This window comes from Phyllostomus hastatus, unplaced genomic scaffold (genome assembly GCF_019186645.2).
Source record: "Phyllostomus hastatus isolate PE091 unplaced genomic scaffold, TTU_PhHast_1.1 phas_scaffold_501, whole genome shotgun sequence".
In the NCBI taxonomy this organism is placed as follows: Eukaryota; Metazoa; Chordata; class Mammalia; order Chiroptera; family Phyllostomidae; genus Phyllostomus; species Phyllostomus hastatus.
This window is the reverse complement of record NW_025334033.1, coordinates 55,772,030-55,784,072: the sequence shown is the minus strand read 5'-3', so window position 1 is coordinate 55,784,072 and position 12,043 is coordinate 55,772,030. Positions and strand designations below refer to the sequence as shown.

The window sequence follows — 12,043 nt, the reverse complement described above, 5'->3', positions numbered from 1 at the left end:
TCAGTTTATATAAGCCACCCCTGTGGGTGGGCTGGGTGCTCAAACGTCACATGCTTGTTTCCACCAACAGTTCACAAGGGCTCCAATTTCTCTTCATCCTTGCTAACACTATTTTGTTTTTCTTTTTCTTTTTAATTTTAATAGTATCCATCCTAATGTATATGAGGTTGCATTTCAAGGGATCATTATTTTTATTTGAAACAATATTTACTTAAAAAAATAGAGCTCTTTTACCTCATTTAGGCTTCCTTAGTTTCTTTCCCCCTGTTGTCTAAAATAGAAAAACTGATGTCTTCCAAGTGCACAAGGTTGTTCTGTCATCTAAAATAACGTGTACGATCTGTTTCAAATGAGCTGCAATGCTCTGTAACAGCGATTTTCAACTGGTGTGCTGCAAGAATTTTTTAAACATGCAGTACCTAACCATTCAGGGGCACTGACCTCTTTTCCCTTAGATTATCAAGTAAATTATGACAACAGCCAACACAATAGCCATCTGGTGTGGATGAATCAAAATTATACTACTTTTTTTGTTAGACTGGCAAAAAAATGTATTTCTTGGTGTGCGGCAGAGTTTTAGTAATTAGTTTATATGTGCCATGAGATGAAAAAGGTTGAAAATTGCTGTTCTATAATGATGTAGAGTCATAATACTATGTGACAGTTTCTTCTCCTCACTGTATGTCATGCGATTAGAAATAAAATACTGTTTCTTTAGCTGAACTATGTAATTTACCTTAGTCCTGTCAGCTGCCGTCGGAGTTGGGAGGACATGTGTGTGTCTTTCATTGATACCTGCCTTGGCCTATCACATTCCTAGCAAATACACAACCACAGGTTGTTCCACCTCTGTGAAAAGCAGCTCCAAATACCAATTTCCTTAAAGTAGAGCAGCTTTATCCTATTTATATTCAAATTTTCTCCTCTTAAAGTGCCTACTTTATTTAAACATCAGAATTGCAGAGCTTAAATTAATAGTCTATTAGAGTGTGAGACAAATTAAGAAAACACAAATGGACTCTGAGATGTGTGTGCTGGGGTCAGAATCTCCCTAGTGTGTTGCTGGGGCCTAGATGTTAATTACATGCCCCCTCATGTTTTAAGTTAAACACTCTGAAGAAATGTGTATTTAGAAATGTTCCTTGTAGTGAACATTATGGCAAATGAAACAGGAGGTAGTATTTTATTTCTTCACAAAGAGATGAATGTATTTAATTAATTGAACATTATTTTCTGTACTTTGCTTAAGCTTAGTATTATGTTTCATTAAAAAGGACAAGGGAACTGTAGTTGTATGAGGCAGATATGTTCTCATAGGATTTGTAGAGAAATAATTATTTTTAATCGCTGAGAAAGACTGAGGAACCTATTATTTGAAATTAATATTCTTTGTGTGTCTCTGCTTCATTTGGCAAAAAAAGAGAAGATAATAACATATGTGGTCAAAATTGGTATGGTCAAAAGACAGAAGGTTAGTTTTAAAGAAAGAATATTTGTGCCTTGACTACTGCTGTGTTTTATGTGGTTGATCCCTAACTAATTAAGGGTTTGAATCAGCTTTAAAGATTATTAATATGTGTTTTGCATGGGTTAAAAAATAATTGACTCACAAATTTGAAGTATATGTTTTCCTTTTAACCAGTAATGACTTAAAAAAAGTTTTAAATAGGTGATCCCAATGAGTGATGGCCTAATGTAGCTGCATGTAGGAATATTTTGGGGCTTCCACACTTGACTTGCCTTAGTTCTTCTGACTGTGGAAAATTGATTAGTTATCCTCTCAGTATCAGTTCATAAAGCACCTAAATTATACCAGAATGAATGAGTTCATCAAAACATGCAAGAATATATCAAGCTAATTTCCCAGTAGAGGTGAATGGGATATTCCTTAATTAAGAATCTGAGAATTTCAGGTGAAATCCTATTAAATCTTGTTAGTTCTTTTGTTTACTCAGTAAAAGCAAAACTTTATAACATCAGTGAGATTTTAGTGTGGGAGAGAAGTGCTCTAGGTATTTTATGCAATAGTTGTTTTAACATAAACAATAATATTTGCAGATTGGGCCTCCTAGAAAGGATAGTACAAAGTGGGAGATTCACTACAGAACAAAATAAATGATATCTAAACTAGCAACTATATGGTCCATGCTTCACTTCCACATGCCAGATCTCTCTACACTGCATCAAATTTGTCCTCAAAACCTAGCTCACGGGAGTGCTGAGCATTTGGTTTTGCAGCCTCTGTGAAACAGGAGAGTATATAGAAGGAGATTGGGGGTAGGGACCGGCTGCTGTTGGCTCCTACATATAGTGCCAGTAGTCATGTTTTCTTTTAGGTGAGAAATGATCTTGCCTTATATTTTTCATAGCCCTTGAACCTAGCCTTGTGTTTGTAGTTGACACTCAGTGAATGCTGGTTGAATTTTTGTTAATCCTAATATCACATTTACAAATATATATCCATCTGTTAGTGACATTATATTCAATGTGTAGTTTCTTTGTTGGGGCTTCTTTTGAAAGCTTCCTGTTCATTTTAGTTTAGGTAAAACTAAATCTTCTATAAATGCAGTGAACTGGCCACATGGAAACTAAAATGTTCCAATTTCAATACATACAAAAAACATAAACAAATGTTAATATTTTTTCCTGTGTACGAATCAGTCATCTTCCTCCCTGGGGTGTTTGCGTCTCATTTTGGATCTACTGTCCCTGTTTTCTCCAGTCAGTGTTTCTTCTTGTCCTTGCTGTAACAAAGTCATATTTTTCTCTGGAATTAGTCTAATCTTTATTCACAGAGTCAGTATTAAGGATGATTAATTGAATTCTATTTCAAATGGTGTTCTACTTGAGGCTTGTTTGCTATTTATTAGGTTTATTTTGTTTATGTCACTGCTTTTGTTCTTATAAATAGAACTGAGCTATATATGCTTATGCTTTAAACATCATTTTTGTCTTAGTGTATCATTTTGATACGTTCAGACAGTTGTTATTATATTGCATTTCTAGAAACTATATTGTCAAATGGAACATTCTGTTGGTGGCAGAATGGCACCAGGTGTTAGACCGCTGGAGTCAGGACCAGACCTCGGTTCAGCAACCTTGGTACTTGAGTTCTGGCTAAGAAAGGATTCAGAGCCACGGTTCAAACCATACCCAAGAATTCATTCAGAAAGTCACAGAGACAGAAGAAGTGAACTGTGCAAGAAGTGAGATCAGGAAACAAGTTACAGAGGCGACAGAAGGGCCCTTGAAGCTTAGGAGAGAGAGAAAGGAAGAATGCCGAGGAGGGGAGGAGGAACGGGCAGGACTGGGAAGGCCTGGCTGTGCTCCTGACAGGAGCTCTGGGCCCTGCATCCAAGGGCTTCAAAGGGTAGGGATTTTTGGAGTAGGTCCCGGGGGGAATCTCAATAGACTTTTCATCAGCTTTCCAGGTGTGTTCTTTCAGGGTCGTGGTTTCCCGTGATTGGTCGTTGCCAGAGCAGGGGGTCATCAGTCTGTGCAGCTGGGCCTGCGCAGACTTGGCATGACTTGTCTGGTTTTACAGTTTTTCTGGGCCTGGAGCTGGAACAAATCCAAGGCCAAGATGGTGCCCCTTGCAGGGGTGTCAAACTCATTTTCACTGGGGCCTCGTCAGCCTAGAGGTCGCCTTCAAAGGGCCGAATGTAGTTTTAGTACTGTATACATGTAACTGCTCCTTAACTAGGGGCAAGGAGCTCAGAGCTGCCATTGGGTAGAAACAAGGTGGTAGCAGGAGAAAACAAGGTGGAGGGCCAGATTCAGCCCGAGGGCGTTGTGTTTGCCGCCTGTGCCCTAGGGGTTAATGCTCCAGGGAGTGGTCATATGATGGGAGGGGGAGGGGCCCACCTGGGAGTCTCTAGAGGGCACTCTTCGGCCCCTTGTTCCTCCTCCAAGGGGGTCTTCTGCGTGACTGGCTACATACCAGGGTAAGAAAGGTCAGAAGAAGGTCTGAACCACATGACCAGTGATATGGAATGTCAGGGTGTCTGAACCACAGGGCCAGTGATATGCTAGGGGTGGAAAGGCTACCCTGGGGGCAAGGTCCTTGTTTTCCCAGGTTTGCCCATTGCTAGGCACCTGGGGCTTTCTGCCCTGGTGACCTATGCCTGGCCCATGGTCCTTGCTTTGCTTGTGTCTGTCTAATTCTGTTGTAGTTTATGTGGGTTTTGTGTGTTTTTATATGAGAAATGTTTTAATTAAGAATTGTGTTTCTAACTGAGGAGTTTTCACCCAAACACCTATGCTTAAAATGAACTTATCATCCATGCATGCCAAGATATAAAAACTCAATGTCTATAATTAAAATTCTTTATTTTCAGTATAATAAGTATACTACAAACACCCACAGAAATTTTGTGTACATGTTTACTGTAGTATACTAAAAAGTGTGCATATGTATTCATGTATATGTATCTACAGCTATTGTATGATACATTCAATGTATCTTAAAAATTACAGGCTAGCTGTTGTAAATGTTAAAAATAAAAGTCTGTAGTTAATTTTGCCCCTAGAATTTAGAAAGAGGGCTTTCTCAGATATTATTAAATTGTTTGGGAATATTGAACAAGTGGATTCTTCATTAATTTTTCTTTAGTAAATAGAGGCTTTAAAAATGATTGTATTTCAGCCCTGGCTGGCGTAGCTCAGTGGATTGAGTGTGGGCTGGGAACCAAAGTGTCCCAGGTTCGATTCCCAGCCAGGGTACATTCCTGGGTTGCAGGCCATAACCCCCAGCAACCACACATTGATGTTTCTCTCTCTCTCTCTCTCTCTCTCTCCCTCTCTTCCCTCCCTAAAAATAAATAAATAAAAAATCTTAAAAAAAATAAGAAATTAATTATAAAAAAAATGATTGTATTTCCTTTTGGCTTGGCCCTAATTTGGGATTTAAAACATTTTTTTTTCTTCTTTAAAAAAAATACCATTTAAGCCCTTGTACCCCTCTCCCCTCTGTAATCACCACACTATTGTCCATGTTCTTGAGTCCTGTTTTCTGTTTGCTCGATCCCTCCAGCCCCTAAACCCCACCCCACCAAGAGCTGTCATCTGCTCTCATCTGAGTCTGTATCTGTTTTGCTTGTTTGTCCATTTTGTTCATTAGATTCCACATATGAGTGAAATCGTATGATATTTGTCTTTCTCTGACTGGCTTATTTCACTTAGTGTGATGTTCTCCAGGTCTGTCCATGCTGTCACAAAGAGTAAAAAAATTTGTTTTAATGACCGAGTAGTATTCCATTGTATAGATGCCCCATAGCTGTTTTATCCATTCATCTACCGATGGACACTTGGGCTGCTTCCATACCTTCCTGATTATAAATAATGCTGCAGTGAACATAGGGGTCCTTGTCTTCTTTAGAATTAATGTTTTGTGTTCCTTTGGATATATTCCCAGAAGTGGGATCGCTGGGTTAAAAGGCAGGCCCATTTTTACTTTTTTTAAAAGACTTTATTTATTTTTAGAGAGGGAAGGGAGGGAGAAAGAGAGAGAGAGAGAAACATCAATGTGTGGTTGCTGGGGGCCGTGGCCTGCAACCCAGGCATGTGCCCTGACTCAGAATCGAACCTGCGATGCTTTGGTTCACAGCCTGTGCTCAATCCACTGAGCTACGCCATCCAGGGCTCATTTTTAATTTTTTAAGGTATCTCCATACTGCTTTCCACAGTGGCTGGACCAGTCTGCATTCCCACATTTTGCATTCCTGCATTTTGTACAAAATGATTGATTTGTGAATGTTTGGGAGAGGAATCTTGTGTATTAACAGGAGATTTTCTCCTTAATTTTTTTCCTCTTCCCTATTCTTAACTCCTTTTTCCTCCCAACACCAATGTTAAGGGCACTTTAATCAAGGAAGAAGGCACTGAAGGGCATCAGAGGGCAGGGGTTCTAGCCACACTCTTGCCTTGGTGGTGTGGGTTGTTGTTCGAGTTCTGGGGTTGGCTGGCATAGGCATTCACATTCGATCCCTGTTTGTCTCCCTCTTCCCTGCCCCTCCATTTGTCTCCGTATTACTTTCAGTAGCAACTGTTGAATTATCAATATCTTCATTTTGCTCCTTAGCCACCACTTCATGGTGTTAGCTCGGGGCTCTTTTTTTTTTTTTTTTTTTTTGACAAAGAATCAGTGTTAGAAAAATTATATAATCAGATAAAAACACTGAGAAAAGTAATGAAAGTATAGATTAGGTCTTAAAAATTGGGAAGAGAGGCAAAATTTGAGATAGAGAAGAAAGAATTGCTCACATATATCATGTTTATTGAAGATAACTGCTGTGTGTCTGTCTCCCTAACCAGGCTATATGGTTCTCCAGAGCAGTAGAGTGTAGAACCAGGCTGTCCTGCTCATCTTCGTGTCTCAGCAGCGTGGAGGTTTTTCGGTGCAGTAAATGTTTATGGGACTGGATGGAAGCATACCTGTATTTCTTTCCGAAAGACTGACAAGGGTTTTTTTTTTTTTTTCTTGTCTCTTAAATACCACAGTTGGTTCTTATCTGTTATAAGCGAGCTTCATTGAATTTGATTGCAGAAAATGAATTCAGATAAGAGAAAAATTGGTTCTAAAAGTTCATTCCTGCTTTAAAATGATGATTTTCAATTATTTTTAATGTTGCCATAATATTTTAATATCCTAGTGTTAGCATAATATCCTTTGGTGATTAATCTTTCTCAAGCATGGATCTGACCATGTTATTCCTGTGCTGAAAAACCTCTGAAAGCTTAAACTGATTTCAGCATCCCCCAACCTGATTTCTGACCTGAATTTCCGGTGTCTTTTTAGCCCTCTCGAAGGACGACTCTTCACAAACAGTCACCGATGGCCCACTCTGTGGCTCTCGTTCCTGCTATTGTGCATTACTGTAGTTTGGTGGTGGAATTGAAAGAGATAATTCATATAAAGAATTTACACAATTTTTTGCACAACTCAGGTGTCCAATAAACTTCAGTCATAGTTGTAATTATTGTTACTATTATTATTATTATTATTATTATTAGCTCCTTTTCATTTAAATTTCAGCTCACATGTCACCTCCAAAGGCAAACCCTCCTTAGCCACACAGACCTCTTTGGCTAACTGTCTGTCACATCTTAGCACCTAGCACTATCCCTGTTGTAATTAGCTGTCAGTGTGACTGTCTCCCTACTTACATTATTAGCTTCTTTGGTGTTGAAGCCAGATCTTATTAACCTGTCTGTAAACTGTGTGCCTAACACAGAGGAAATGTAACCACTCTCCAAGTGTGTGATGGAAAAAAATAAAATGGGTACATCTGTTGGTTACTGCAAGTTAATAAAGTTGATTTATGACATAGTGGTATTAAATAAGAGTTTTCTGATTTCATTTTAGAATTTTCCACATAAACAAGTGCATAGATCTCAGTTTATTGTTCTCTTTGCATAGATAAAGGAGTGACTCATCTCTTTCAGGCTGCATTGAATTTAGCAAACTGAGCATATGCAAACCTGTTGCTAAGAAAATGAAGCTTGTTTTTGAGGCATTATTTTTATATTTTTTGTCATAATGTCAAGCCGTAACATTAATCAAGAGAGAAATTGTATTTGACTTTATTTAAGTCACGGTTCAGGAATAATGGACTCTGGAACAGAACATGTGCTGTGGGAGCCTGAGGGAGCTGGTAAACGCTTCCAGCTTCCATCTGCAGGTGTCTTAGTACAATGTAGGTGATATTTATGATTTGTGTAGCTTGCAGCAGCATCTTAGCCTCCCGAACCCAATCTTATTTGGGCACATGAGCTCGTCATGTTAACTTTGTCACCCCAGGTATTTGAAACTAAGGTGCAGGAAGGGCAGCTATGGGCCACGTTGTAAATGCTTATTTCTGAATTTGTCACTCCTTTCCAAGGCTTTAGAAAAGTGGCTTAGTGTTAATGATTAAGATATTATTTTATTTGTATAGAATGCTATCTAAAAACAATGCCCTCTCATTTTTTAAATTAAAAGTAGATCTGTACCCAATCTACTCAAATAAAAAATATATATGAATCATGATGATTTAGTATGATTTCCAAATGTATTATCGAACAACTCTGCTTTAGATTTTAAGAGTTCAGGTTATTTTCTGGATTAGACAAGTATTCAAAATAAATTTGTTTATTTAAAAATCTATGGTGAATCAGGAAGCTTGAGGTAAGTTTATCAACATATAACATTATGTTGACTTAGCTGGGAAATCCTTTATTGAGAGGCTTTTTTAAAAAATGGACTTTCAAGTATGGTGTTATTTATACCAATGTTTCTGTCATCAGTGCTCATTTTTTTGTCATGGATTTTTATTTTAACAAAATTTTAGGAAGTGAAATGTTACACAGTTGCTATGGTAATCTGTCTGATATTTCTTTAGGTGGACAGAATACTGTTTTATTAAAGTAATGCACATTGTTTTCATCAGCAAGGCCTTCTATCTATTTTGTTGATGGCCAATTGGAAAATACTTATTTTCCTTTTTTGGAGAATGAAGTAGTAGGAAAAAAATTTTTATAAAAAATTATTCTCAGCTAATATGATTATAAAATGTACAGAAAAGGACTCATGTTTTCTAGATTGGGTGCTAATGAAATTTAATATAGATGATTCCCATTTTAGTGGCATTAGAGACAGTTCTTTGTTATATTATGCATCCATTTTTGACAAGAATACATTCCTAATATTTCACCTGCTTTATTCCTAGAATTTAACATGTGAACTGGACAACAAGGAAAAGCAGCAGCTGCAGATGTTGGATCAACTTCAGGAGATCCAGAAGCACTTTGAGACATGCGATGCCAGGCAGAAGCATGCTGACCTCCAGATCTCGGAGCTGACTCACCACGCCGAGGACGCAACCAAGCAGGCCGAGCAGTACCTCCTGGACTTCCAGCAGTCGGAGGCCCTGAGACAGGAGGCGGAGAAGAGGAGAGAAGAGCTGAAACTGAAAGCTCAGGAGTCCATTCGGCAGTGGAAGCTTAAGCATAAGAAGTTGGAGCGAGCGTTGGAGAAACAGTCTGAAACTCTTGATCAACTGACAGACAAGAACAATCAGGTAGAAAAGCCAAATTCCTAAGGAACGGTTTTTGCTGTGACCAACCATTTATTCTTTGGTCCTGGGAACAAACGCTTGTGTGCCATACTGTGCATATCAGCTATCAAGATGTTCTTGATAGAAGAGTGGTTATGTGTGACTCTTTCAAGGTAAAGAGTAATTGACTTTTTACAAATCTTTTGAAAGCGTTTTTCATTATATATGGCTTTTGAGAGTTGACCCTTAACATAGATCTAACCTCTAACCCCAGTTAGATTTTAGTTCCCTAAAGTGCAATTATTCTTTAATATCGAAGTGTAAGAAAATCATAAAATCTTTCTTAACAACCACGTGACTTTTATTTTAAAATATCATTTATATGTATATTTCAACTTAAGTGTTTGCTAGAAAGAAGCATTTAAAGTTGTGGAAGTTACCAGTGGACCATTTTCTGGCAGCCACTGTAATAGATTTAGTTAAATAGGTGACATTGATAATCTGACTGAATGAGCAGTATTATCAGATCACAAGCGTCTTTAAGACTCTGCTTTTGTGCCCTGTTGATGGCAACAGAAAGCATTTCACTAATCTTTGTATGCATTCACATCATCTTTTCTCTTGTATAATCAGTTACTTTAAATGGATTTTATGCTCCTATGTTGATTCTCTGCTATATCTTTGGGTTGAATTAAACCCAGATGTTTATAAGATAATAAGCAGGAAAGTCATGATTGATTTTTATCCATGTTTAGTCTTGGTTTATCATTTCTGCTTTGTCATTTGTCACTTGTCAAGAACTCTGAACATTCAGAAGAATAATGATTGTATAAGTTGACTTTCTTTCAAGAGAAAACAAAATGTAGGGCAGTTCCATTTATAAAATCAATTGTCAGCACATAAGAGCGACAGGACCTTATTTCAAATGAGCTGTCGTGGAAGAGCTGCTTGCCTTTCACATGTGGTGAATTTCTCGGACTTATGGAAGATGGAGGAAGTGATCCCTTTGCTGTCACTGGAGTGCCTGCTTTTCCATTTCACCCATCTGACTCGTGCTGGGGGTACTGGGTGCCCAGAGGTGGAGCAGCTCAAAAGCTCTCAGACTTGAATCTGAACTGTTTTTATCCCAGGACTTTGTTCTCTCCCTTGATTATTCTGTTGTCAGCCTGGTCTGGCAACTGGTGTGGTGAGCTTGCCTATATGGGAAGTAGAGCCAAGGAGAAGAGTGGTTGAGGGAGTGACTGGGAGAGAACCATCTGGGGATTTTACTTAGAGGAAATTTAGAAGGGTCCATGTCAGCAGAGTGTCTTAATTCATGGTGCTTAGAGTCTTCTAGATTGAGCTTTTCAGAATATTAAAAATTGTTAAACAATCATTTCCCAGAATATTCCTGATGTACTTATTTTTATCACTTAGCAATGCTAATGATAAGCAAAGAAGTAGTTTTAAAGTGATTGCCATAGTTAGGGTAGTATCACAATTATCACAGCAGGCATTGTAATTTCCACTTTAAAAGCCTTAAAATTAATGCAGCATGTCACAGTTAGAGCAATGGTTAATCAAGGAAGAAAGGGTGACAGATATTTCATTGCAAATTCAAGTGTCCAGTACATCTGTCATATGAAAATACATCATAAATAATTTTGGAGAAAAGTGTATTTTTTAAAAATATATCTTACTGAATGATACCTCTAACAAGTATTTAATTCTTTTTAAAAATTTTTTAAAGTATATATTTTATTGATTATGCTATTACAGTAGTCCCATTTTCCCTTTCACTCTCCCCCACCCTGCCCACCCCCTCCCACCCACATTCCCCACTTTAGTTCATGTCCATGTTTCATAAGTTCTTTAGCTTCTACATTTTCCATACTATTTTTGCCCTCCCCCTGTCTATTTTCTACCTACTGTCTATGCTACTTATTCTCTGTACCTTTTCCACCTCCCACTCCCCTGTTGCTAACCCTCCGTGTGATCTCCATTTCTGTGGTTCTGTTCCTGTTCTATGTGTTTGCTTAGTTTGCTTTTGTTTTAGGTGTGGTTGTTAATAACTGTGAGTTTATGTCTTTTTTTACTGTTCATATTTTTTATCTTCTTTTTCTTAGATAAATCCCTTTAACATTTCATATAAAAGGGCTTGGTGATGATGAACTCCTTTAACTTGGCCTTATCTGAGAAGCGCTTTATCTGCCCTTCCATTGTAAATGAAAGCTTACCTGGATAGAGCAATCTAGGATGTAGGTTCTTGCCTTTCATGACTTGGAATACTTCTTTCCAGCCTCTTCTTGCCTGCAAGGTCTCTTTTGAGAAATCAGCTGACATTCTTATGGGAACTCCTTTGTGGGTGACTGTCCCCTTATATCTTGCTGCTTCTAGAATTCTCTCCTTCATTTTTACCTTGGCTAATGTAATTATGATGTGCCTTGGTGTGTTCCTCCTTGGGTCCAACCTCTTTGGGACTCTCTGAGCTTCCTGGACTTCCTGGAAGTCTATTTCCTTTGTCAGATTGGGGAAGTTCTCCTTTATTATTTGTTCAGATAAATTTTCCACTTGTTGTTCTTCCTCTTCTCCTTCTAGTACCCCTATAATTCGGATGTTGGAACGTTTAAAGATGTCCTGGAGGTTCCTAAGCCCCTCCTCACTTTTTTGAAATCTTGTTTCTTCATTCTTTTCTGTTTGGTTGTTTCTTTTTTCCTTCTGGTCCACTCCATGGATTTGAAACCCGGTTTTCTTTCCATCACTATTGGTTCCATGTGCATTTTTCTTCATTTCACTTATTGTAGCCTTCATTTGTTCATCTAATTTGCAACCAAAATCAACCAATTCTGTGAGCATCCTGATCACCAGTGCTTTGAACTGTGTATCTGATAGGTTGGTTATCTCTTGGTTGCTTAAAAGTATTGGCTGCGAAGCTTTGATTTGTTCCGTTTGAGTCATTTTTCTTTTTGTCTGGTTGTGCCTGTTAATGTATTGAGGGGCGGAGCCTTAGGTGTTCACCAGGGCGGGGCAAC

The 12,043-nt window shown here is 38.3% G+C and overlaps 1 protein-coding gene across 4 annotated transcripts in view; it reads left to right on the top strand.

Moving 5' to 3' along the window:
* Positions 1-12,043, top strand: part of CEP128 (centrosomal protein 128) — a 349,655-nt gene that overhangs the window by 97,380 nt on the left and 240,232 nt on the right. For all 4 annotated transcript variants that reach the window (XM_045823801.1, XM_045823799.1, XM_045823798.1 and 1 more), the window contains one exon: positions 8,706-9,056. In XM_045823801.1, coding sequence (XP_045679757.1) covers positions 8,706-9,056 — 351 coding nt within the window. The remainder of the gene's footprint in view (positions 1-8,705; positions 9,057-12,043) is intronic.